General features: G+C 38.4%; 3 protein-coding genes across 6 annotated transcripts; 1 reads left to right on the forward strand and 2 right to left on the reverse strand.

Annotated features, from left to right (window-relative positions):
* Nucleotides 1-10109: 10109 nt before the first annotated feature.
* LOC143460893 (uncharacterized) lies at nt 10110-14382 on the reverse strand. 2 transcript variants are annotated; one of them, XM_076958566.1, is made up of 7 exons: nt 14025-14382; nt 13617-13824; nt 13158-13299; nt 12667-12791; nt 12211-12339; nt 11363-11579; nt 10110-10981 (listed from the first exon to the last, which is right to left on the reverse strand). In XM_076958566.1, exons 1-7 carry the CDS (start codon nt 14200-14202, stop codon nt 10202-10204), a joined length of 1779 nt encoding a protein of 592 aa, XP_076814681.1. In that variant the 5' UTR covers nt 14203-14382; the 3' UTR covers nt 10110-10201. The 2 variants fall into 2 exon arrangements, with proteins under 2 accessions (XP_076814681.1, XP_076814680.1); XM_076958565.1 differs by having other exon boundaries at nt 13569-13824; nt 14025-14381.
* Nucleotides 14383-14872: 490 nt separating this feature from the next.
* On the reverse strand, nt 14873-27065 carry LOC143459789 (nucleoporin NDC1-like). The gene is made up of 16 exons (XM_076957068.1): nt 26871-27065; nt 25814-25931; nt 25575-25676; nt 25245-25428; nt 24906-25020; nt 24574-24731; nt 24296-24428; nt 23988-24080; nt 17899-18085; nt 17632-17706; nt 17373-17461; nt 17033-17146; nt 16805-16858; nt 16544-16651; nt 16237-16401; nt 14873-16024 (listed from the first exon to the last, which is right to left on the reverse strand). The coding sequence occupies exons 1-16, from the start codon at nt 26898-26900 to the stop codon at nt 15821-15823; spliced, it is 1929 nt and encodes a 642-aa protein (XP_076813183.1). The 5' UTR covers nt 26901-27065; the 3' UTR covers nt 14873-15820.
* Nucleotides 18621-23981, forward strand: LOC143459788 (uncharacterized). 3 transcript variants are annotated; one of them, XM_076957065.1, is made up of 15 exons: nt 18621-18780; nt 18965-19090; nt 19335-19513; nt 19636-19725; nt 19822-19985; nt 20218-20388; nt 20472-20652; nt 20731-20969; nt 21069-21226; nt 21335-21420; nt 21545-21738; nt 21901-22078; nt 22269-22435; nt 22595-22699; nt 22884-23981. In XM_076957065.1, exons 1-15 carry the CDS (start codon nt 18708-18710, stop codon nt 23836-23838), a joined length of 3066 nt encoding a protein of 1021 aa, XP_076813180.1. In that variant the 5' UTR covers nt 18621-18707; the 3' UTR covers nt 23839-23981. The 3 variants fall into 3 exon arrangements, with proteins under 3 accessions (XP_076813180.1, XP_076813181.1, XP_076813182.1); XM_076957066.1 differs by having other exon boundaries at nt 18631-18780; nt 18968-19090; XM_076957067.1 differs by lacking the exons at nt 18621-18780; nt 18965-19090 and having other exon boundaries at nt 19404-19513; nt 19640-19725.
* Nucleotides 27066-27658: the final 593 nt, after the last annotated feature.

Below are 27658 nucleotides of genomic sequence, written 5' to 3' on the forward strand. Positions count from 1 at the left end.
CAGATGTTGCCTGACCTCTTCTTGCACCCATCAAGAAAAGCATTCACATTATGCTCATTGGTGAACCAAATCTTTACATTTTTCTTTTCGTCATAAGCTACTAAGCAAAGACATACTTGCGAACTCTCACGCTAAACACACTTATTGAGCTATATTCTGACTATTCTTAATTGACCTGTATCTCATTCTTATTCGCGTTGGCTTTTAATAAACACAACCAAGAAATTTTATAGTAAGTTAAGTATAAGCCGTATAAAGAAAGTAAATCATTATCAATTTATTCGCAAATGAAAGGCGCAGTCTATTTAAAGTATCTAGCAGGGAAAACTACAAACAGTAGCGAGCCGCAAAATCAGTAGTGGATATGGATAACGTATAATGGATACTATTCAGGTAGAAGAGCTACGAAAAACATGTCGGCGAGCCGCAGTGTGCCCACCTTCGGTATGTAGTCTCAAGTAAATGTTTGGTAGACTGCTAAATAGATCCCAATTCAAGTCGAACGAAACAACTTAGCATACGTTGGATGAATTTGCATCAAAAGCAATTTTTTAGCGAAAGAGCAGCTTTATTGTCGATTGCGGCTACAAAACGCAAAGGCACAGCAAAAAAAACTGTGTTTTGCCTTCCGCTGAAAGATTTATTATATTGGAAGGAATTTTATGTTAGAGATTCGAGAAAGTTTCTCCAATGCAGTTGTTTTTAACTCGGGGTTACCTTGTTGTCCATGGCTGTCATAATGAACTCAGATCTGTACTTTACAGACTTTAAAAGGTCGTTAAATTGGTCCTTGACTAGAAACGAATCATTGCTGTGACGAGCGATACGTAAACTGAACCAAGCAAACACAACACGTGTGTAAAGCAGGGTTGGGGTTACTTTAAGTTACTTTTTGTCTTTCGAAAGAGTCATATAACTCGAATGCCAACATGAACGATGCTTTACTTGTTCATTCAAAAGGGGAAATCTTACGCTGTGATACTTTAGAAAGAAATACTTTAATTCTATAATAACTTTTAAAACATCTTCAAGATCAATAAGTTTTGCATGGACATCGCATAACAGAGAGAAGTTTTTAGCCAAATCTTATCCTCATGGATACGTTCAGTATGCGTGGCTTACGACCTCATGAAAGAGAAAGATATAGCATTTAAAATACTAGTCATGTCTTTTGAAAGGAGCACGAGCTTTATTAACACGCGCGTTTTTGCTGAGTTACCAGTGACGCCCCCTTAGCTGAGTTACCGATGACGTCACTTTTACCGAGTTACCGGTAACGCCCCCTTTGCTGATAACATCTCTGCTGTAGTTTGAGCTGACCATCACATGTGATGGTTACAAGTTGCAACACTGGAAAGACAATAGGGCTACGTTTACACGGCGCAAGTAGACTTACTGAAAGTTTCCTGAAATCGGGTAACGTTAATTTTAGGGAAAAATCTTAAAATAAGCGAATAAAATGTATCTCGCGGCAATAGACGGTGAACATCTCGCGTATTTTTAGAGAAGTTGGCAAACTTTCTTACACCGTGTAAACGTAGACAGGCTTGTTTTCAAATTTACGGTGAACCGCAAGAACTTTTACTTTGAGTAAACTGCAGCGCAGTCCCACGAATACTGGAGACCACGTTTATTGTCAAGCTGTTTCAAAAAACTAAATACCACCTCGCTAACACGTCACTTTTGCGTTCAATCTGGCTTAGGTGTATTTTGTATAGTTTATCTCTATCAGAACGAGATGTAATCGCTTTACGTGAAGATATGTTGTGGATTTAGACTTTCAAACAGAGCATCTTTCACCTGCTTTACCAGAAAATTAACAGATTCGGTTTTAGCTAGAAAGTCAATAATCTCAGACCTTTTTTAGGATTTAAAACAAATAAGGTTAATATATATTTGCGGATAAGATTAATATTTATTTGTCATGATAGTTTGCTAACCATAGAAGAACAAAGCAGTATAAATAATTAAAACAAAAGTTTATGCTAAAATTGTAGGCTGCAAAAGATCAAAGCATTGACGCTGCTATAAACCGTCGCCGCTCTATATAGCTTATCTGTATTTACACGCCGGTATTGTTTTTACTGACTTGGTCACGCGACAATCCGCAGAAAGCGTGTCTGAAAGACTAGGAGAGAAACTAGGAGAGAAACCTTACTGTGTTACTATATTGAGTACAAATATAACAAGACAGGATACTGTTGATGCGGAACGTGTGCCATTGAAGTTCACATTGTCTGAGACAGCGAGTGAAGTGACAGTTAAAAGGCAGTGATTTATGTTTCTAGGAATAAATAGTTGATTACTTTCGTGTTTTATGGCTGTATTTAAAGTTTCAAAGAGTTTATTTCATGAGCGAAATGGCGAGTTTTTTTAATCGGAATCATCAGGCTGTGCCGTATGTCCAGGACTAGTATTTTGCCAAACGAACTATCTAGCATTCTAGCGCAAACAAAAGTCGAATATGCTTTTGTTCACAAAGGGGCTTGTGCGATGGCTTAAGCTGCTGCTTAAAACTTAGATTAAACAGTGATTATTAAATAGTAATGCAGGCAACTACCTATGGCACAGTATATATTCATGGTAAGGGTGGGTTATGCTGCCTACAGTTTAGTTTTAGTGAGCTACACAATTTCAAAGAAATGCTACGGAAGTGTGGTTTGATTTCGAAAAAAAAGATATTGGTACTGCATCATTGAAACAATTTCCATACTTTGACCCTATGTTTCAGCGCAAGCTAAGTAAAATGTAGATTGCGTCAATGGTAAAAAGTTATTGCGTTCATTTAGACATTTTCTTGTCGCAAAATCGTTTTGCCATCTGAGTTTACACCAAAATACGGTCTTTAGTTAGCTGGGGAATAGAAGTCAGCTGAGTTTCTCTCTACATGTTGAAAAGAAAAGAAACGACGCGTTGAATACTGCGCTAATATTAACGCAGCTCAAAGCCTGCAACATTTTTGTAACAGTGTCTAGTTACCTACGTCTTCTATTGCTTGATATAGGCTTGAGCCTACACTTTATCTCTTTGTTATTGGAATTAAATTGGCATAGATACTCAATACAGTATTTTCTCTGCTATCGGGCGCAGTTAACTTTTTGCTGTGTTTATTCGTTTGCTGCACGAGTGAAACTTATGTCAAAAAGTAATTGAATATAAACTTAACAAATCCGTGTAGATCAGTAGTTTAGAGCCCTAATTCTGTATTGAAATAACGTAAACTGATAAAATGACCAGCAGCAAAGCAAATTGTTCAGTTGCTCAAGAAAAGCTTCCGGACGGGGCTTATTTCAGCAACGAAAACACTTTGGACGAAGAGGAGCGGGAAGGACTCGTGAAAGAATTTGAAACCTACCTTCAGCTCGGCGGCGATCGTGTAAGCGCCTTGGTATCGAGGAAGACCGGTACTGAGAGGCCTTCTCTGCGGGATCTGGTTGCTTCATTTGAGGCAAACCTTTCCACTGAAAGAGGAGATGTTAACGATACTCTCAATTCGGAAACATCGTCAGCAGATGATGATGACGTGGGCCTTTATGACGTATGTCAATTGCAGGTGAAGGTGAAATCGTTGCAGCAGCAACTGGTTGACAAGAACAGCAAAATTTATGAGCTTGAAATGCAAAAGAATTGTTTTACCCCTGACCAACAGCAAATAATCGACGGAGCCTATCAGAAAGTGTTGAAAGAAAGAGATGATTGTCGATTTGAACGCGATGAAAAGCAAAAAGAAGTTGAACGATTGGTTGAAAAGAATCGAAAACTGGAATCTGAGATGAAAGAGCTGCAATTGGAAAATGAAACTTTGAGATCGCATATGCTGGTACGTCAACCAGCTTCTTGCATCAGATCACAGGATCAATAAAGAATAAGATCAAGATGAATTTCTTTCCAGCTTTGCAATATGATTAAATTTGAAGTTTATTCTTGCGATCTTGATGTACTGCTTGTTGTAAACAGCTTGCAATCTTGTAAATAGTTTGTTTCGAAACATATATAAATGTTAATATGCAGTAGAAAATATGTCTGCAAGGTTTTCTTTGTACTTAGAAGTGAAACCTATTGTAAGTCATATTAAAAAATTTGCGTTTTGATCTCGTAACAAAAGGTAGAGAAATATTACGTAATGTTTATTTTTTGTTTGACTAAACTTTACATGTTTCCTTGGTGACACGAAGAAAAAGCAATGTTATTTCCAGTGGAATATTGCGCAGAGGTTTTCGGCTACTCTTAATCATTTCGGTATTTGCTTGTTAATATCACCGATTAATGAATTCCTTGTTAATGTACTGGTAATAATTGCTTTGAACGAAACTTGAGGTCAAAACCTCTTAGCGCGTTTTGTCAGTTTTTTTGTTCAATAAAAATTGTCTCGTCATTGTAGCGGTTTATGGTGTTCATCAAAATCAAAAGAACTTTTTGTTCCCAAAGTATTGTCAGTACTCACGCGCTCATGAAACACGACCCCGCTGTCAGAAATATTGATTAAACATCCGACTGCTCAGCGGTTTATGGTGCTTTGTTACCCGGGATACCTGGCTTTTTTTTCACCAATGAGTCATCGCCGATACCGTTCACCCTTTTATAAAATATTTTGGAAGGAAATCTCCACGACCAAGACATTCACGTTTCAAAAACTTCAGTGTCATGCTAAACGGCCTAATGCGTTGCCCCTTGAAACTGACGACGATCATTTAATAGATCATATCACATCACTCACGTTATTTTTTGTAGGGCTGTTTTTAACTTTCTTCGGTAATCTTTGTCAAATTTAAAAGCTTAAACCTCCTGCTGTACCAATTACACACACACGCACACACTGGTCTGCGCGCATAAGTAAGCGGGAACAGCCCTTTTCAAAAACCAGCTTAGACAGTACACAGGGTCACCAGTGCGATTCCCTCCAACTCTTTGTGACGTCACGATTGATATTTGGCGTTTGTTGATATCAAACACCCACTTAATAAAGGACAACATTTGCAAAGCGCTACATGCCAACAGCAGCTATATTATAACTACAAACGTTGACTTTTATAGCTTTGTTTTTTGACACAACTCATATAAATTGAAATGTAGCCAGCATCACATAACTTTTCCGTCTGGTTGATTGGACCGCATTGTAACGTTGACGAATTAACGTCTAATAGTCACGTGATTATCGAAGGTTACAAAACTGATTACGTTGATAAAATCGCTCACGCAAAGCAGTGCGAGTAAAATGAACAGGTGCCTATGCCACACGTTGTCTTCCGCCTATATACGTTCGCATCTGCAAAATTTCTAGAATGGTGCAAGAAAAAAGGCCGTTCTGACGATTTTCGGAAAACACAGCGGATAATGTATAATAAAGCAATGTATGATGTAATAAAACACAACGTATAACAGAGAGCGCAGACTTTTTGCTTGTTTCCCAACTTAATTGCCATTTTCCTAATTCGCAAATAAAAATAAAAATAGCTGTTTCGAGTCAATCTTGTAACATTGTGAAAACAGTTAAAACATTTCCAATATTTTAAAGCTACCGTCTTAATTTTCGTTTCGGTAGCAGAGCAGCTAGGTAGCCTAGCTCGCAAAATCGCGTAAGTTGTAACGATTTCCAGCTTGTAACTACGATTGCGTGACTTGTAACGATTTCGGTCACCCAGCTTGAGCAATGAATCATTGTCGTGAAAAGTCGTGAAAATAATTTTTGTGTGGTGAAAAGAATTTCCTCAGTCCGACAATCAAGATTGTGACGTCATATAGCATCAAGTACCACCAAAGCGTTTTCCAGTTTTCAAACAACTCTCTCATCAGCGCTTTTTCGGGACACTTTCAAAAAACGCGGGAAAAAGACGGGCAGATGGAGAAAAAGTTATAACGTAAAACTTGTTTCATTCATTTAAAGTGAGGGGCAAGTCCAAGAACATGTTGATCTTGTATGAAAGAACACTATTAACTTAACCTTGTGGTAAAATATTTTTGAAAAATAATTTTTGGTTAGGTAATTGTTAGCAAAAAAACACCTCAAAATTGGCCTTAATTGTGACGTAGGACAAGGCTGGCGTGATGTCATGAGTGATGACAGACAAAATTTGCAAGATCATAAATTTAGCAAAACCTGCTGTATATATGTCACGTTTGTACCTGTTACAACCGTAAAGATTGCTCCAACAACCAATAACATAAAAGATAAACATGGCAACTCTCCATAAGCGAGCTTACAACTGGAAGGGAAGATTTATGTTTTTATCAGAAACTAATTTAGGGCAAAATGTGCAAATGACATCGATTGCTATGACTTGGCACTTTATCGTGGTAAGAAGTCGGAAGCATATTATTGGTTATAAGCTTGTGTTTTTCCATTGCCTTCTGCAAACTCGTGAGCTGTGAAAACCGATAACTGAGATACCAACGTCAAAACGCACGCGCTAATTTTGCAACTTGAGCTTATTTTGAGCATAAAATGTTTCGAAAAACGTCGCAGAAGTCATGTTTAGTAAAACAGTTTATGATAAAAATCTGCAGTTCAATTGACCTCATGAGAACCACGTGGCACACGAGTGACATGGCGCAAAAACCGAATGTTACGAGTTCAATGAACCATAGCTGGTATGATGTAATAAGAAAGATTTTTCCCAAACATTCGCGTCAGTTATCAAATCACCACCAGCAGTACAGGTGTTTAAGTCGCCTGATTTATTTATTTATTCGCCACAGTAACTTGTATCAGGCGATTAATTAGAAGGTGTAATTACGTGAACGAAGAAGAACGAGGTAGCAATGGGCAATTAGGAATGCAGCAAAATAAAAAGGGCGACATTTAAGGTGTACACTTAGTTACAAGTTCAAATGCCCCGCAAAATCAACGAACCGTTGCGAGGGGGAAGCTGACGCAATGGCAGGACCGATTGAACAGGCTTGGAGCAGTAACGTCGATAATTTTGCAAATTAGGAAAAGCTGATTTCGTTGTTTACGGGTTTTACCATAGCTTCGCGAAATAGCTCCTCAGACCGTTTTGAACAGTTGAGTTGAGCACTGATCGGATCTCGCTAAAATCTTGAGAGGCTGAAACGAAGAAAATGGGTGCAGTTAGGAAGCACTGTTTTTATTTTCAGCCTTTTCAGACTCCTGTGTGTCTTCGCTGATCTAGTTTGTCTTCTCTGGCAAAATATTTTGCGTCACCCAAAAAAAAGAGAAAAACTGTGCGGCGGGAAACACGTGCAATAGTTTTTATTGGTGGTCTATACCCCACGCCCCCTTGCATCCTTATTTTGTCTGTTAACGCCCCGTTTTATTGGGATACGTAATTTCTAAAGTTACGTAATAATGCTACTATATATGCTTCTGTTGCCTTAACTTGAAAGCGGTTGAACTGCGTAGTCTCAGCAGCTGCTAACAGTTCGGATACCTGAGGTTATTTTTACATTACTGTAGATCAGACATGTGGAACCAGCGGCCCGCCAGGTTGTTCCGTGCGGCCCGCGTGGTGCTCTGCAGAATGTTAGAAGTGTATGCTAGCCATCACTCTTTGATGCGGTTTACATCAAAGCAAATGAAATTTTCGCGCGCTGTGTACAGTAATATTGCACTGAAGCTTTGTGATGTAAGAATGTATTTCTTTAAAAGCAAATATTCCAAAAGTTTGCAAAGATCTGCAACAGCAAAAATCACAATAATTTGTGATTAAATACGCTTGACTGAATTTAGTTTCCTCATCTTCCATCAACAATTATTCACAGTTTTTCAATAAACTGTCGCACACACGTGTGTCGTGGACTGCATGAAATCTGTTTCTTGACTACATAAACTACTTTCATAGGAAAACGATACTAATTTTTTTTTGAAAAAATTCATGTGGCCCGCGATGTCATTCAAAATTTTGTATTTGGCCCTCCAGTGAAAAAGGTTGCACATGCCTGCTGTAGATAAACATTTTTCACACGTGACAGTTTATTGCGATCCCTTTTTAATGTAAACGTACGATTGTGGGTGTTACCAGCGCCATAACCAATAATTTAGCTATTTTAAATGCAAAAGGTGTGAAGCATTAAATTTTTTGCAAGTGTCAAACAAACTCAAGGATGACATTAAAAACATTTTTTCTCTCCATCAGTCAAGCATCAAACGCAACGGCAGATTGGCGGGAAAACCCGTGAAGCATGAAAAATAATCCTATTGATTAATCGGTGTCCTCAGGTGTTAGTAGACAGATGCAAGATAGTTGGCGAGCCATGCTTTTACAATTTCTGAAAAAGTTGTTCGACCTGACGGATGCTTTATTTTATTGCTATATACAAGGTTGCTTAGTGGTGTCTAACTATCAATAGCAAGGAGACTAAGGTGATCATAGCTATTTGATTTATGGCTAAGTTTACTGCTTTGGCTTTGTTACGTCATACTTGAGGAGCGTATATGTCACAAAAGTGAAATTAACGGGTAACATTTTCTATTTAACAAAGTAAAACTTCATTTCTTGCTAATAGGTCTTTAAGACCTGATGACTGAAATTAGTTACTAACTTTGCATTCTTCTTTTGTAGCAATATGTCGGATTGTCTTCAAACAAACTTCAAAGCAAAAAGCCATAAAGATCCGTGTTGTATTTATTCTGTGTTTTACTTTTACGTTATCTTTGTAAGCTGAGCCTACTTTGCATGTATAGTTGTTTCAACAAACAACTTTAAAAACATGTGCGACCGTGATAAGATCTTGGTGACAGCTGCTAGAGCACGTGCTAAGTTTTCTTGCAAAGTTCAAATGCCGTAAAATCAACGAACCGTTGCGAGGATACTGGCGCAATAGCAGGATCCATTGAATCGGCTTGGAGCAGTTTTTACCAAAACAAGAATAGCTTTTAGTTTTAGTTTAACTTACTTTTAATTGTGATTTTAAACCGTAACTTCTTGTTAATGTTTGCATACGGTATATGTTAAAAAGTCTGTAGAACGAAGTTTACAAAGGACTATACTGGCTTTGTTCTCAATTTCAGACTGATTTGTAACAAAACCCGTTTGAAAAGTTAATTATTTGTCTAAACAATGGAACCAACAAACGAAGGAAATTATTCTATTGCTTCAAGCGATGGATTAGACGAACTGAACAGCGAAATCGACGTCCCTAGATCTTCTACTCCGGTGGATGGAAAATCGGATAAGAAAGCTCCTCCATTCCAAGCTGAGGATCTCGGAGCAGTTTCTCGTGAAGTTGTCGGATGCAGTTACCCGCTAAATCGAGGGGAAAATGAACTCGACAAATCGGTTGAATCTTCCTTCTCAAATGGTGACGTCATCAATGAAGTGGAGGATATTCTGCTGAAACAAGATGGCCTTGTTTCCGAAGAGCTTGCCGGTTCTAATCCCAAGGCGTTGGAACATTTCAACGAGTTGCAACGGTTGGTGAGAAACAAGTTGGATAGAGTCAAGCAACGGGCAATCGACAGGGAGAGAGAGATAGATGCTTTGAAGCAAGATGGTGAGACGCAGAAAAAAGGACAACCTGAAGAAGAGAAGCTTTGTTTCACCCCGGAACAACAGTACCACGTCGATCAGTTTTATCAAAGATTGCGGATAGAAGCGGATAACCAAAAAACACAGCTCATGGTTGAAAAAGAGAACAACAAGGAACTCGTAGAGAAGGTTTCCGATCTAGAGAACCAGCTGAAACAGAAGTTGGCAAAAATCGAGTCTCTAAGTTGCGAAGCTGAAATGCTTCGTTCAGAAGTACGCAAGAATCCTATTTCGTCCTATGTCGAATGGCAGCACAATTTCCTCAACGTCTGCCTTCCGAATAATTCCAACATTTGTGTGAAAGTTTCAGGCAAGTAAAGGTGAAATACATTGCTTTACAGGTGTACAATCGATACACAGTGTGCGCCGAATTGGCGAAACGTATCAGGCGAACTCAGTTCATTGTTTGTTGTTTGTTTTTATTATAAACAAGGCATTGACAGGTAATAAATCGAAGCGTAGATAATTTTTCTTGAAATGTGCATGTAACAATTTGACTTTAGGATTATGTTACAATGGATTCTGGATGATGTCACAATTTCACGTTGTTTGTTCTCTGTATTTATTTTCTTGCAAAACAAGCAAAAAAGAACTGTAAAATGTCAAACCGCATTTTCAATACAAAAGTTCCTATCAAAAGTCTATTTTATCTACCGTACAGTACAAGCTAAATTGCACTGAAAAGGATACCACGATCCCATATCACCATGCGAGTTCTACCCAGCGATTTTTGCAGCGCTTGCTCTAGTGCCAGCAGGGGGCGCTTTTATACCAAGATATCTGCCTTTGTTTTCAAACAAAACAGGTGGTTCGTAAGCCATGTTGAACTCTGTGATCCGCGGATTTGAATCGTCGGAATCCACGGACCCCGTATCCGCTTCATTTTTTTCTCCGTTTTCATTTTGAGGACTCGCAGCTGCTGCCAGAGCTTTGAGAAAATTTTCTGCTTCTTTCTGCTTTTTAAGTCTTTCGCTCACCTCAGCAGTCCGCAAACGCTTTGCCAAGTCAGCAATATCGAAAAAGAAGTTTCCAGAAGGAACCAAATTCCTGGTGAAGATCTGCCGACGTTGCTTCTCGCTCGTGGTCTGCACTTTCCTTACAACGAGTTGGGAGGTTGGCACGATGTTATCCACGGATACAGACGTCTTATCCTCCTCTTCTTTATCGTCGTCGTTTTTTGAAGACAAGATTCCGTCCTGGATGAGATTTCTTCGGACTTCGGCGGACGAGAGTCGTTCTTGAGGAGGAATCAATTTTATCTTTTCCAGGGATTCCGCTTTGTGTCTCCGGAAAGTCATCTCCTTTGCTGCGTCATCATGCTCCGGAGCATCCGCTTGCTCCAAACTTCCTTCCTCTTCCGAATCCGTCAGAGTCTCCGCTATTTCGGGGATTGTTTCAAACGCTGGGGGATTGGACTTAAGAAAGGATCTGGAGGATTGCATGGCAGGAGCAGGAGGTCGGATGCTGGGAGCACTGAAAGGATCTGGACGAGAAATCTGAAGAAGAAAATAAAGTAAAGATATAAGACATTTTACTACTCAACAAAAACTTATTGTATAAGAATGCAATGACGCTTTGTCAAGTTAGTTTAGGTTTTTTCTTCAAGGAGAGTCAGCTGTAACAGAAGAAGAAAGAAGAAGAAGCTTGAAGGAATCTTATGAAACTGCGCTACTCGTGCCTTCAACTCATGATGTTACGGTGACCGTCATATGTCTATAACATCCCGAACATCCTTCATTATTAAAGCCGGAAAACAATGTATAGCAAGACAAGCTTCAACGGCATCACAACGTGTGTAGCAGCAAGCACGCCGCTGTACAATCACAAACGTCTTCTACTAGCTGTAAGAAACTTTTACTAAACATCGTCCACAGCACCTGGTCATCCATCAACGGGGTTGCATCAAAAACGTCGCTTGGATTTAGCAGAGCAGGACTGTTCATTGACTCTGGCCATTTTGACACGTTCAGCACGTTGTCGGAAATTTCTCCATCAAATACCTTCCTCTGGACCTCCCTCATGTTCAGATGAGGAGCTTTCTCGTGAACCAGGGCAAGTTTGTAGACGTCGTTTGCGATTGCCGGAGTGTTTTTCCTACGTATAATGTTGTTAGCAACTGAAACGGAGAAAAAAGCGCTAATTGTAGGATTGAAAAGTGCAAGTTGTCACTGGCTCTAAATGAGTGTAACTTTTAGCTTGTATTTATTTGTGTAACCAACCAAAGCGTACATTTCGTATTCTCATTTTTTCAACTCCAACTTTAACCATATCCATGCTTATTTACAGCATAAGTTAACTTTGTTACAATCAATTAGACCAGGGGCTTCTCAAACGTTTTTGTTCTGCGACCTCATTTTAGAAACAAAATTTCAACGCGACCCCTTGAAGGGTAGCTTACACGTTAATGATATTGAAACAATAAACGTCTCATCACAAATATCAAGTGAAATTTTGTCTATGGCGAAATTGTACAAATGCACACAAACCACGAAAGTAACTGTACAGCAATAAAAGAACAGCGTAATGGAAACAGTAAAGCGAATCAAAAATTAACCAAAAAAAATTCAATTTATATATAATACAGTAGTTGAATTTGTTTCACGACCCCAAAGTTACATTATGCGGCCCGTTTGAGGTCACGACCCATAGCTTGAGAAGCCCTGAATTAGACTATGTTTAATCTATTTTATTATCTCAAACTTAACCGATCCATAATAAAAATTACATGCAATGCTGCTCGTGCTGTTTCTGGGACCTCGTCTTGATACAATCCGGACATGATTCCGGTCCTAGAATTTCGCAATGTTCTTTCGCCATCAGCGTGTTCTGATTGGTTAAAATCCTGCTCAGGGATCTGAAAACAAGACAGAGTCATTCAAACGTCATAATGGGAAGCAAACTTCGTGAAAAAAGTGTAAAATCTGCGTCTGGCAATTGGCAAAACACGAAGTCACTTATGGGTAAAAAGAATACGAAATATGAAGACGTCAAATTCAGCTATAGTGGCCGCTTTGGCAGAAAATGTAGACTAAGCTTGAGTTTTAGGTAACACCAACCAGATCGCCAAACTTGCAGTTGACGATCAAGTTCCGTTAACATTTACAAGGAAAATGTTTTGAATACTTTGATAAAACGAAATCAGGCTCGGGTTTTTGTCACAAATAAAAGCTTTTTGACTTACCTTCCCTCAATTTGAATCTCGGGAAACTCTGAACAACGGACGCATCTCTCCGCAAATGCATCCACCTGCGAATAAGATCTTTGTGATCCGTTTTCTCTTCCACTCCGGCTCCAAATTCCTGAACCCTGCATTTAATAAATTACTTTTAATAACCGAAGATACCGGAAGTATCACGACAAGTTGGTAGTTTCAAAATAACGATAGACAAAAGTTATGGCCGCGACGTGGGATACTTTGTCGTCTAGCACAGCTTATTAATCTGTACAATAACCACGTATTAAACTATATTACAACCAACAAGGTGTATAGTAAACAAAAATTCTGATATAATATCATGTGTGATGTCATATGAAGTAACCATATCACATGATGTGATATTATCAACAGAATTTTACAATCGTATTAACAATGTGACCGTTTTCCTGTCATAGTATTAGTATTTCCTTTGCAAGGCGCAAAGTATTCACAAAGTCAGTTAAACTCATCCATACCTTCTTGGGAGGTGTCTGCTTAATGTAGGCCACCACCACGTCACCAACTGTACTTGGACGTTTAGAGGCTGAAGCTGGGGTTTTTATTGTATTGCTCCTGTAGTCATATTGTGTAGCTTTTGAGGCCTGGTCTGCGTGAAAACTGAAAAGTAAAACATTGCTTAGAAAACAAGGTTTCAAACGTCAAAATACAAGCACTGTGCTTGACTTGAAATTTCCAGGTAGTTGTCTTGAATTTAGATTAAATCATGTTTCATGTCCAAGTCGACACAACACTACAAGTAATTATTTTAAAAATTTTTAAACACTTGATGGGGTCGTTTTTACGCAGAAATCTAAATAGCAAGCTGACAAGCTCCACGGTATAACATGAAGCTTCTAATGTTCATCACATTGTCTTGAAATGAACACCTCTCGGAAGCAGGGCTAGTCAGTCTCTCCACCAGATTTTTCGCCAACCTCGGAGTTGATATTTCGGACCTCGGCGAACTGAGCGGCATAGGGGAGAGTCGATTCGACGCCTTTTCCAAGTCCAGAAATTTGGACGGCGACACCTTGCGGTAGCCCTGCTGCAGCATCATCAGGGAACGGCCAAAGGATTCTTGGAGGAAGTCTGGAGACGGAGATTGAGCCAAGGCAATTATGTCCGCAGGAGAAGGATTCCTGCCTGACGAAAAAGAGGAGTATTTGTAGAAAAGGTGTCACAACATTACAAATATTATTGGACTCTTCAATGATTCGGTAGAAAACGAAAATATAGTTTTTGAGTTCCCAGGTTTAAGATTTGATAAACTGACGGCCAGGATTAGGGCGAAAGAGTGAAATTCTGGGGGTATTTTATTTAAAATTTTCATTACAACCACTTACTTCTCCTTCGGCTTCCGCTTCTGGAAAGCTTCAGACGCGCCGGCGAGGAGACGGGTCGGGTTCCATGGCTGCTGAAGGTCCGGTTTGCGTCGAACTGATACTGGAACTCAACACCGGGGTTATATCGCCTCAACCGGTTCGAGGCGGTTGTGGCAGACCTGCTTCCACTAGTCACCATGTTTTAACCAAGGGTTCAAGAGAATTGTAGAAGAAACTGAACAACTTATGTAGTTTCAACTTGATTAACCTACCCTTCTGCAAACATTTAGTTACATGTATTGGCCATAAAATTTGTAACAAGCCAAGTTGGTATGGAAATTGTTTCAATAATTTGAAACGCCGCCATGATACGGGGCTGAAGACATCTATCAAGACGGCTTTCGCTGTCAGCAACGGAAATATGTGTCGGCCATTAACTGAAACGCTCATGCAGTATATGGAAGAGTTAGGAGCAGCTTTTGTTGTAAACCATCAGATCACCGCATTGAGTTGCTCTGATTATATTTTACTCCTTGCGTGTTCTGTTTTATTTCTACGGTAAACTTCCAAGTCTAGCTTATAACTTACTCAACAAATTCAATCCTATTCTTTCTAAAAAACGGTTTAGCCTTGAAATAAGGTATTGGCCTGACAACCGGCTGCTATTCCTGATACCGGCTGTAAATATGACACCAGCTGAAACGATAAATTAGACTCTGTCAGCTTAGGAAAAAATAGGCGTTATTTTCGTGTTGTTATGCTATTAAAGGCCCATGCGAGCGCCAATAATTCGGCTATTTTCCTTGTGTGAAGCCTTTAATGTGGTGTTCTATTAATCTTTTGACGAGAAGCGTTCTTAGGGTTTCAAATTTCGTTCAAGCACTTTATATTGTTACGTAACAAAGGTATTCATCAAACAATGAAAACAAATAAAAAAATACAATTACCAGTCGTGGACGGAGTTTTAATTGTGACGTAACAATGTACTTTTGTTTGCGCACAAGTGAACAAAACGTCTTTGTAATGTCATGTTTTTATCAGAACTTGGTGAAGAAATAACCGCTTGTAGAAAATCAAATAAATGGTAATTAAGTCCTAACCAAACAAAAATTAATCAAGATTGATCTATTCCTTTGTACATAGCAAGGAAGCTGCGTATCCGAGGAACGTTTTAAAGGGCGGCCAAGTCGTGATGGCATATCGTTAAGTTGATGAATGACCGCGATATCGAACATTGGTAAGTTGTCAACCACATAACATAAGTTTATGAGGTGACGTAGAAAATGATAGTCTACGAAAAAAGTAACTAAAAAGATTTCCGCATTATTAAATTATTGGAAGATGTTTTGTCAAAACGCTCTCTTACATAAGCAAACGTGACGGTCAGGCAAATGTCCTAACTCAAACAATTCCGATCTAGAAATTGCAACGTCTTTTCCGTTTCAATATGCAAACTATCTCTTACTTTGAGCCAAAAGATGTTACGTCAATGCAGCCCTTCGCTGGCGAATTGTGTAGTGTTACGTCATATTCGCACGATTATGACTGCACAAGTACGCCAAAGCATCCCAAAAGTATGTTTATGGTTTACGACAGAACGTCGAGGTTGAGAACGAAACTTCTTACTCAAATAAAATCGAACGAAAGTTTGATTGACAATTTTCCAACAACAGCGGCGACAACTGCCCAGGGTTAGAAATATAAACGGGAACATTTTTGGCTGAAAAGCACGGCAGTGAAATTCAAAAAAGCAGCAAAAAGGAGGAGGCGCTGCTCGCTGTGGAATAAATAAAGTCATCGCGCGAGAACCCAACTCTTTATTCTCTCTGCTCCAAGAAGGAAGTCAACCTTCGTCTGTGCTCGGCGCTGACCGCGATGCTGTCCAGGTGCCTCGCGAAGGAGTTCGTTATCCGATGAATCGCGCTCTTTGTTTCCGCTTTTAAACTGTGCTGCTGACGTAATAGGGAAAGCACCGCTGGCGACGATGACGTCACCGAAAGTTTGCAATTTTTCTCCAGGACCTGGGTATAAGGAGAATAAATTGAAAAAAATTTGTATGTGTCCAAAATTCTTGCGCGGGATTTCTCCCATAACAGCTACTTGGAGTGACAACTAAGATTAAAGGTGGGCTTTATAAAGCTAAACCGCTCAAGCAAAGCTCATGAAGGCAATCTTTCCAGTCATAATAACCACACTGAGCAGACAAGTTCAAATAAATTAAAATCTAACTTACCGACAATAAATCAAGGAGCGCTCCGAGTACTTCGTGGAGTCTCCTTTGAACGAATCCGTAATCGTCTTCAGTGATAGAAGCAGCGGTGAGGAATGAAATACTCTGGATCGACCATCTGTAGATTTGGTGATCGGCGAAAATATTGCCCGCCTTACGATCGGGTAACTGTGGGTTTGGAACGTAGATGGTGTTAATTGGCACGGATGGAAACGTTATGTTATTTCAATTTACGCGATTTACTGACAATTGTTTAATACTCTGCAACACATCTACGAGTCGGTGAGTCGGGCTTGTATACGGCGAATACCTCTGTTATGAAATATGATACAACGGATATCCCTCTAACAGATTGCAGCAACCTTGCACCCAACTTCTTAAGCTGTCCCTTAAATGTTTCATAACTTGCTTCGTCGTCCTACGAAAAATAACATAACAGTCAAGTATTGAAGCTGAACGTAGGGTTCAGCAACCGCATACTTTCGAAGCAGGAAGCTCCACGCAAACTTTGTGCTTGTCACACGCGGTTTTTGAACTTCTTTTTCTCAGAATTAGGTCGTATTAAACCTACCTGGTCCTGCGTGGTAGAGCTGCCGTACACTGAAGTAGAAACGTTTGCTTGGTTCTGAAAGAAAGAAAGGCGTAAATTTTTCCATTAACTAGCGGCACATTTTCCCCAGTAAACCTGCCTGCTCCATATCACGCACTTTTAATCACAGAAAATCAAACATGAAATGAAGAAGCTTAGCAGAAGAAGAAAATAAAAGATAAATACAACGTAATAGAATTTGTTCACCACCTTGCGAGCTTGTTTTGTCCACAGCTTTGGAGTTGGGACGGCCAGAGATCCGTTAAGAAGAGCTGACGTATTAAGTTGACTTGGAGGAGCATAGGAGGTGTCAAGAGAGGAAACCTAAGATTTTCACAAAACAAAACTTGCATATATAAACAAAAAAGTATACCATATTACATTGGTGAATTCAGTTTATACTATACACTAAATGCATAGACACCGCATAGTGCATATGTTCGTTGTTAGTGGGTTGAAAACAAATTACTCCGTTGCAAACGATTTCACAATCATATAAGTGTTACATTTATTATTCATACGAAGCATTTGATTATTCTCATCGTCTCACCTCAAAATAGGACATGTTGGGATTACGGTTACTGTCAGATGCCAATGGCCTTCGTCGTAGCATAGATACAGACAATACTGACTGTGAACCTACAAATAGAAATTATGATGTTATTACTCATATTTCAGATAAAAACAGTCAGGTAAGCAACTTAAAAAAGGCACTGGCTCTCTCTATAGTTTGGATACAAGGAACAATATTTTTGAAATAGCAGTAAAAAATGACATCCTCAATTTATGAGATCCTGATAGGGTTCAACCTGAATTTAAAGATGCTGAAGATTGTGAAGAAGTTGAAGATGACTTTGAGGAAGATCTTTTTGCATCTCCTGTAACTAATCATAAGGTGATGAGAATTAAATTAACTTGATATTAGCAATAGCGGCTGCAGCATGAATGTGGAGCTGCACTGGTATTATTTCTAATAGTGCATAATCAAATTTCTTACTATTTGCAAAATTATCAAATTTAATCGACCAAATTTTTCAACAACTCATTTTACAAAAATGCCATTTTAAATAACTCACATGATATACCCTGCTGATAATCTTTGAGTTTTTTCGTCAGTGTCGAGATGCGGGAAATGCATTCGTCGGCAATCACTTCCCATTTGAAGAGTTTTCCGCTTCCTGATTCGCTTCCGAGCATAAAGATTTGTTTTCTTTTGGAGGCGGAAAATTGGGAAATGTAACTCAAATACTGGAAGGCCATATGCTGTATAACCAAGTACAAGTGACATACAATGTTGTGATATCATGGTTTTGAAGCAAAAACATAAATTTTTAGTATTCACGAAACAAAATGTTACTGATGTTTGCTAAATAAAAAAAAAGAATTGTATTATTAGTAGCAAAAAAGTTTATTGCTGGTTTTTACCTTGTATAACCAACATCCCAACTAATCACATTAGTGGAATAATAAGATTTCTGCATAAAGCCACCAGACATATCAAATTGTGCCAAAGGACCAAACGTGCATTTCAATACACAAAATTGCTTACAGTGTGTTACAACGTGCATTATTTTGCATGACAATGGTGATATTTGGAATGATTTTTTTTACAAATACGTAAAACTTTGACATGCACAGTAATTAATCTCTGGGCAACACATCCTGCCAAAAGTGCAAGAAAAAGTTTACAACGCTTAATTCTGAGTGTATTGCGTCAAGAAACTTTGATGAATGACATTAAAGAGACGTGCAGGAAAAATTTGACGTATTGTTAAGGACTAAATTCGGCGTCAAGCTTCAGCAACATAATCAGCTCAGATAATAAACATTATGACAAAACAAAGCAATTAGTTGCCTCCTACCCTCGGACAAACTAGAACCTAAAATGTTTAAAAACAAGGGAAGTATGATTCAAGTCTTACTCATAACTTGGATTTGCAAGCTTGTGAAGGCAAAAGGTAAAAAATATATAAAATATTTCACAAAGGTTTTATGCATCCAGTCCTTAGTGATGCAAAAAAGTGGAAAAAATGAACAACATATAGAAAATGTTTTCCAATTTCAGTTGAAAAGAAAGCATGACAGCATCTGCAAAAATAGCTATGACAGTTTATTACACGTTTATTTATAACAAATTTTCAGCAGACACTTGCATGCCGAACTACAAGAAGCCATGTGGCACGGGCATAACAGAGGAAATATGCCATCAAAGAAATTGTTGTTTTCGGCCGTCCTTCATACGAAGGCACAACTGCTTCCAAAAGACAGGCAAGATAAAATGCAATTTAAAATTTTTATCATATTACGCTTATTACCGAATATTATTCAAGAAAAATTATTTACAATTTTTGCCAACTAACAACCTGCATCAATAGTGCCACACACAATTTGAGCTGGAGCATTTACACAGCACAATGGCCATTACCACAGACCAACAAGATTAAATAGATGCTTAGGAAACTTACTCCAACCGTAGCCTTTAGATCAAGTTTTTTTTTCTAATTTCATGCAGTGCAAGACACGCTAGACGCCAGTTTGCAATATCTAGGACCAGTTGAACGTAACCCGGGGGAGATAGCGCCACCTGATGACATACAATTATCAACAGAACTAAACCGTGAAGTGGAAACACTAACATATACTGGTGTAAAGCAAATTACACCTTCTCAGGCCTTAAGGGTTGCCTTCTGGGTAAGATGATATGGAAGTTTTGCCTCAGTTAACCGAAATGGAAACAATGTCAAATTCAGTGAATAAACTATTTAAATTAGTGCAGGAAAAAGTAGTAAACGTGAATTTGAAATTTTTGGTAGTTAGAAAATTTTCTCCGACACAAAGCTGAAGAAGGGAAAGACGTCAACTGGCAATTCTCAAAAGAGAACGTATTCCACGCAGCAATAAAGGTAAAATTTAAATTTTGAAATTGCTGCCAATTTTGAAATTGAAATCACTGCTGTGGTCGACACAGAACGAGATTTTAACAAGCAACGGTTTCCTAGGTAAGGCGAGAAACGTTTCTCGATGAAGTGGAATTTGAGAGTGGTTCAACGATCCAAGTGGATCCTGTCAATCAAAACCTGATGGAAAATATTTCGGCACTTATATTTGTAGAATACTTGACAATGGGAAGAATATTACAAAACCAATCCAGCGAAACCACCAAGTCAGTTTAACTAGTTTATAATGATCCCAAAATAAATTGGTACCTTTAATAACAGAATATCGAAGTATGTCAGTATTGCCACGTCTGACATAATCTAAACACACTCAAAATCGAAACTAATATTGTAGAAAATTAAAGCAATATCCATATATGAAGAAAAAAATTTCCAGATCATACATATAACTAGCAAGGCAAAACAAATACCTTTTTTCAGTGCCATTTATTTATGCAGGCAAATAAATAGAAATATTAGTTGCCCCGCCGAAGCCCACTTGATAGACAATGCTACAGTGATATCAGTAACAGCTTACGACAAGCATTGGGAGGAAATGTCAATTGCACTGACATTCTCAGTGAAGGGTGTAAATCAATCTGAGCTGATGACAACTAACCCTGAGAACAGGTGAGCTGAATGAGTAATGGCAAGGGTGGTCATCAATTTTATCAGAAATCGTAGATTTTTATTTCCATCTGGTGTTTACGCAGGTTGTCTTGCGAGTATTTTAACGAAAACAGTCATCAATGGTCATCGTCTGGTTGCGTTGTGCTTGGTACGATGGAAGAATCGATCACGTGCAGTTGCAACCACACGACAAAATTTTCGGTGCTTTTTGTCGTGCACCCGTTGCCGTTTGTCGTGCAACCAGAACATTCAGCTAATGTGAAGGTGAGTGGAAACACATCCATTTGTCCACACAACAAATGTTTTGTTCACCAAAAAAAAACAAAGTAATCTTTTTTCCAGGTTCTTGAATTTGTGATGGAAGGTCTCTCGTTTGTCTGCCTGGTTGTCACATTCCTCAGTCTCATTCTTGTCCTAAGACGTCGATCAAAACCATCAACTAGCGCAGGCGTCAGAGCGAGGGAAAGAATCGTGGTCCACATAAATTTTGCTGCCTCACTTTCTGCCCTTCACTTAACAAGACTGACCAGTGACGCTGCTTACGACTACGAAGCTACCTGTGCTATTACTGTTGTTTTAACGTAAGTTTTTCACTGCAACTGAAAAACTGAGATTTAGTGACCATTAAAATGTCCGGTGAATCATGCAAAATCTACCAACCTGAACAATTTTTGTTGCAGACACTACTTCATGCTTTCCAGCGGCATGTGGATGCTGATTGAAGGAATCGTGCTTTATGTGAATGTCATTGTTAAATCGATGAAACTGACCAAACTTGGTTGGTACAAGTTCGTGGCTGGCTGGGCAACCCCTGCCATTATTGTTATAATTGCAGCAGGTAGTCGAATGTTTTTTTTTCCTGGAATGGTTTTTCCTAGTTGCCAGTTGCAGCAATAGCTTGCAGACTAAATAACTTTGTCTCAATGTAATTTTCTTCTCTATACAGCTATTGGTTTTTCAAATAAAACCTACGTCCAAAGAACTAAACAGAAGTTCCAATGCCCTTACAGTGAGGATGAAGCTGAAACTCTGGTACAATAGCTTTTTTTAGCCGGATTTTTAGACGTATAAAATAGCTTTTTGGCTTAAAATCTATAACGTTTATAGCATGCTTGCTTTAATTTTTTAAACCTATTTTGATCGCTTTTTTCTGCAGAGCAATAAGTATGAATATTGCTGGGTAAGTGTGGATAGCAACATGATTTGGTCTGTGACGGGACCCTTACTTGCAATCTTCGTCATTAATTTCTTCATTCTAACCCATACTGTGGCATTTGTGCTGCAACTGAGTCTTAAATCGGACAGCATGAAGCCATCTGGACAGAAGAGCCAGCACGGACAGCATATCTGGTGGGTAACAAAAACAGTTTGAAGCAATATAAAGACGATATCATTATGTTACAGCAGTTCCAGACCAGCCCAACCCACAAATGGTTTCACCCGGAACAACCCAATCAACAGCTGGGTTAAACCACCATCCATAGTGGTTAAACAAGGTTATTTTTGTTTTAGGAACACCACAAAAGGCATCTTAGTACTTTTTCCAATCCTTGGCGTACCTTGGCTCATAGGCTTTCTGATAAATATAACGGATTACCGCGCCAACATCGCTTTTAGATATATTCATGTGACCCTCAATGGATTGCAAGGAGTGTTTATATTCATTCTCTACTGTGGAGTTAACAAAGAGGTAAAATGCTTTCGTTAAAATTGCATCCGTGCAAAATTTACAGACATGATCACTTGATAAACTTTTAATGAATCATGTTCAGCTTCATGAGATATTATTTACAATTAAATCAGCTAAAACGCAGCAATAAACAACATTGGTTTTAGACGTTTGAAATCGGTTTTGTTATCAAAATTGTTTTAATACAAAGGTAAGAGAAATAGTGGGCAGGGTTGCCAACAATAAATGGCAACAACATAAGCTGTCCTTGTCAAGATCAGCCAATAACTCAAGCACAACACCAAGGGAAAAGTTTAAAAAGAGCATCACAAGTTTGCTGGGTTACAACAGCCCCGCAGTGAACAAGAGGCCAGGAGGGTGAAAATTAAGGCTTTTAATTTCTTGATAGGGAAAACTTTAACTTGCTACTAATAAGAACAAGAATAGGTTAGAATAATACATCATGTTTTGATATTAATGATGTTTCAAATCAAAACCAGATTAATTTACTATTTTGTTCATTTAAACCGATTTTAGACCACAAAGAGTGGGAAGTCAGATAAGCCAGCAATCTTACCAGACACAGCAAAGACCAAGTTCCGCATCTGGTTCAGTCAATAGCACTATTCTGAGACATAAAAGGTACCACTATAGCATCAATCTATCGTTATTATTATTAAAGCAAATCGACTTAAATAAATTTCAAACGCAGATGCCTATTTCATAGAAACCTTTCACTGTATCAGAGCAAAAACTTTGTGAAACACTTTATAAAGATTTTATGCACTTCATTTCAACCTTCACGTCGCACATATTTATGAAACAGAAAATATTCATCAACATCCACTGAGCAATTCCAAGTCGGAACAAACCGCAGAGTTGGGTACACGGGTGGCCTTGGGTACACCGGGAGTTTGCCCCGAGGTTGGAGCTGTCGGGCCCCACCTCAAGTAACAAGAACCCCGAGTACGAGGTCTCTGCGTTCAGACACAAGCCGTAATAACAGCATCCCAAGGATTTGCACTGCCTGTGGGGCCCTGCGTAAAGGTTGTCGACACGAGACAATTCCAGGGACCAGCAACGATCCAAATGAACCCACATTGACATATATGGAGTTTCATGACAGCATTGTTAATGAATTGCCGACCTTTAATCCACGCTGGCATCGAATGACAGCCGAGGAATTCAAGCGATTTTCATCGATCCCAGAGGAAAAACGAAGAAGCGGGATTAATTCTTTCATCCTGGACAGCGGGGATGGAGCAAGCAACATCGCTCATGCGTGGGATAAGAAGGCAAAGACTCTTGGACGCACCAACATCTCTGAGTCATATGGAAACACTTTTAATGTCTCCGTTGACATCCATTTCAGTGGCACCGAATCACAATCCGAGGATGATGCTGAATCTTCCGACTCGGATGAAGGGGATGTTGGCTTTGAGGAGGAAGCTGGAGACAAGAATTCACACAAAAGCATCGAAAATGATGAGGAGGAGGTCATGTTAGACACTAAACCAGTCTACAATGAACTAAAATCTTCGGACAAAAACATTGTGAAAAAGAGCAGAGAAGACATCTTCCGAGAGAAAATCGGTTCGAGCAAAAGTACTTCAAAAAGTTCAAAACCAATCGACAGCAAATGTAGACTCAGTATGCCAACCCCACCAAAAGCAAAGCGCAAAAGCAATCGCATGTCTGGATACAGCGAACAACTCCTCAAAGCAATCGAAAAATGGAAAACAGAGGCAGCACTAATAGCCCAAGAAAAAGACACCACATGAAAGGAGCAAAATTAAAGTTCTTTTGCAATGCAAATCTATTGGAAATTCTTTCAAATTTAAACCATGTTAAGTTCTCAGATAATTTATTAAGAAAATGTATGTCATGATTACAAGTACTGCAAAATAAAATGCCCAAATGCAAGATTTACCTGCACCACAGTAGGCTGAGAATTGTTTAAATTTGTGGTCAACAGCTTTGGGACATCTTCGGGAAAAACAGAATCCATTGGAAATGGAAATATCTACCAACCGAAAAGTATACTGTTTAAGCATGCTGGTAAATAAAATCCATTTCTAACTTGTATAGTATTCTGTTAGGATTGTGTGTGCGTTTACGATGGTTTACAAACTAAAACAACCATTTACAAATTTCTAATAAATGCTAAGTACTCCCTGGCACTCTTCATACCGTAAATGGTTACGTTAAGTTGAAAGTCAAAACCTTTAATATCATCACCTGCGTGAGATAAACATTAAAAAGATGCCACGTCAGATTTTGCAGCAGAAGAACAAATGTCCCCGATAGCCACAATGACCAAGCAAGTGGAACCAGATCAAAGAGGTTCCATAAACTGATTATATGACCAGCACTGCAAGACAATAATATGATTTTTATGGAAACATGAAAATGGGAATAACAGAAATTTAACTGGTTACTGGTTCAACATTTAATCTTGTTTATTGAGGTAGCGTTTATAAATATATACGATTACACATTTTGTGAACAGCCCATACCAGAGTGGAAAGCCCAGCAATGTTGCCAAAAAATTTCTTCCAAGAAATCCAACCAAGTAATACACTAGAAGAAAATACGCAAGAATCTTAGCGCAGACTGAGGCACTCTTCAGCATCAAGTTTGTCAAATGGCATTTAACTGACAGAAATCTTCCTTGCTGCCAAGAAAAGAGGAAGGTTAACAAACTAATTACTTTCACAACAACCTACACACCACTACATACTCGCTTCACATTTGCTTATTGGTAACTTGCTGACACGACGAAATTTAAGAAAAAGGAAATTTCAGAAACCTGTGAAAATTTGTGTAGGATTTCACATGAAGCACGTACCTGAACAGGGGGGAAGAACAATGTACTTTCACGATTTTCTTCACGAAGAATAAAGCTTACTGATCCAACAACGAATCCAAATAAATGAAAGATGAAACAAGATTCATTAAAACAACTGAAATGGAAAAATGAAAGAAAAATTGTAGCATTCTTAAAATACAAACAGTTTTTCTTTCAAACGATACAATGATAAATATAATATATATGGATCATAATAATACTGATTGCACGAATAGTACCGCGCAAACATATTGCAATAGTTTCAATAAAACATAAAGCCATGAAAATACTCAAAGTATATATATAGATATAAATAAAAACAGGGCAGCTTGACTAAACCTGTTGCTTTCTGGCAGTGAATTACACAGAGTTGAAATATGTGTGAAGCGAGTTGGAACAAAATTCGATATGAGAAATGCAATGCAAGTTCCCACAAAAGCATGGCTCAGAGTATAAGCAATGCTCTTTGGTCGCACATGCTTGAGCAACATATCTATTCTAGTTGACTTCATTCCATTGTTCACTGCAGATGCAAAAGAGGATAAATTAAAACTAAGGTTTGCAATTGCACCAGTTATGCTAAATGTCCTTTTAAGGTAAAAGCAATTAAATACACATTATAAAGTTATTGTTTCAGGTAACACGATAAGAAAGTGTGTATTTGCATACCACTGTAAGTGTCCTTATTAATCTTGACATATAGAACACATAGACAGGCGATGCAGAAGGCTAGAAACCATGATCGAAATGCAAAGAGCAAAACAAAAAAATCTATAAATATATAAAATAAATAAAAGGTAATGTAAACAAATACAATGATTTTCAAAAGTTGATTGCTCTTTCCACATAATCCGGCAGTGGTTGAACTTGAGGTCTGCTATGAACAATTCAGATTCTTTGATACCCACCATACAGAATAAAAATATTATACGGAGGCAGCAACCAGGTAAAGAGAAATCCCGCAGTGACAAGAAACGTCAACAACCAGATCCACACGGCACATGCTGCACTTCGCCATCTGAGTTCCTGCAAAATAAATCCAAGATAGGCAGCTGAGTGAATAAATTTATGGTAATTCGTGAAATATATTCTGCATTAACTAGATTAACACTTTCCACCTTTTAAATCATTCTGTAAACCTAAAATACAAAAGGGTTGATTCGTGACCATGTTTAATCCACAGGTTTTTGTGCCGAAAATGCTTTCCCCATGTTGGATAGGGCCAAACTTAACTCGGAAAGTCCACTCAGGAAAGCTTGCAGTGTGTGGCTGATTTATCGACCTCCCATTTTAATCAAATTGTGTATAATCAAATGATCAATTGCACAATCCGCAACATACAGCCCATAGTGGAAAGTGTGGCACCTGCACGCACAAGGTTTATCAACATACCCGACGAGAAATGGATGCAAAGGTGTAAAGATGCAAATTTTGGCGTAATGGTGTGCACTGAAGCCTCAGTTCTTTGTTTATATATTATAAATTAGCATTCAAACAACCAGTTTTTTCTTTGTTTATTATAAATCGGCGTGAAGATAAAAAATTCGGCATGCACTTTGATGAATCTCCTGCGTGCAGCTGCCACACTTTCCACTGTGGTTAACGTGCATGCTAAACTTTTCTATCTTTTCGCCGATTTATAATCAATATAATCCAAATATAATCAATAAACAAAGAATTGAATCTTCAGTACATGCCATCAAGCCAAAAATACGTCTTTGTACGCACGAAATTTCGTAGAACAGACGAAAACTGCCGCACTTTCCTGTTGGGCATAAGAACATTTTGAAACACAGCCACATCTTACTTACCAGTAGGCTATATACAGTTTTAACTTTGAAAAGCAGACCGCATCTGCATATTTTTTTGCAATTAAATCTAGCTGCATCAGCTTAGAACTTTTGAACTTAGCCAAACCAATGTCAGAATGTCAAATTATGTCAGTAAACTATGTTCAGTACTAACCTGTGCCATTAACCAATGTTCAGTGTTCATATTTTCCTTTGTTCTTCCACTAAATAAAATGGATGCGTTTACAATTCGTGTAGCCTATGTGTCATATGCTAAGCGAGGACATTCACCAAGTCAAGATTTAGACGAGAGTATGAACCAGCAGCCAGAAAGCCTACTTTATTTTCCACCACATCAACAAGAAATATGCTCAAGATTTCTATGAAATAAACACCTGGGAAATAGGATGCCAATAAAATGGATGAAGTTGCGTGAAATGCAAGAAGAACAGCCCATTTATGATATTGTAGACTTAAATTTAAATTTTTTTAAATAAATATAGAGCATTTAAATTAAACAATAATTTTAGAAAAAATTATAAAAGTTTATTTCTTACCGTCTGTTTTGTTCCATCTTTTAAGTATTACTTTGTTTTGTTAGGTAAAAGAATTAATTCTCATCTTCTTTTAACAAAGCGCGGCAAATTTAATTTAAGATATTTTTTGGCAGAAAACAAGCATACGCATTTGCATATACCAACTTTAAAAGTATTTTGATAGATAACAATTATGGGTTAACTTAAGAGGTTTTCGTTACTTATTCTTAGTTTTACGTGATGTTTGGAAATACACAGCCCATTTTTTCAAAATTAAATTAGGCTACAAGGAATGAAAGCTGCCTCTTCACATTCTATTACAGCATTTTTCTTGTAGACATGATTATATTTGTTCTGAAATAGTCAGAACTATTTTGACGGGCATAAGGTTTTATAAACACTTTTAAAACATCATGTAGCTATTGTT

The sequence above is a fragment of the Clavelina lepadiformis genome, chromosome 5 (assembly GCF_947623445.1).
Source record: "Clavelina lepadiformis chromosome 5, kaClaLepa1.1, whole genome shotgun sequence".
NCBI classification, from domain to species: Eukaryota; Metazoa; Chordata; class Ascidiacea; order Aplousobranchia; family Clavelinidae; genus Clavelina; species Clavelina lepadiformis.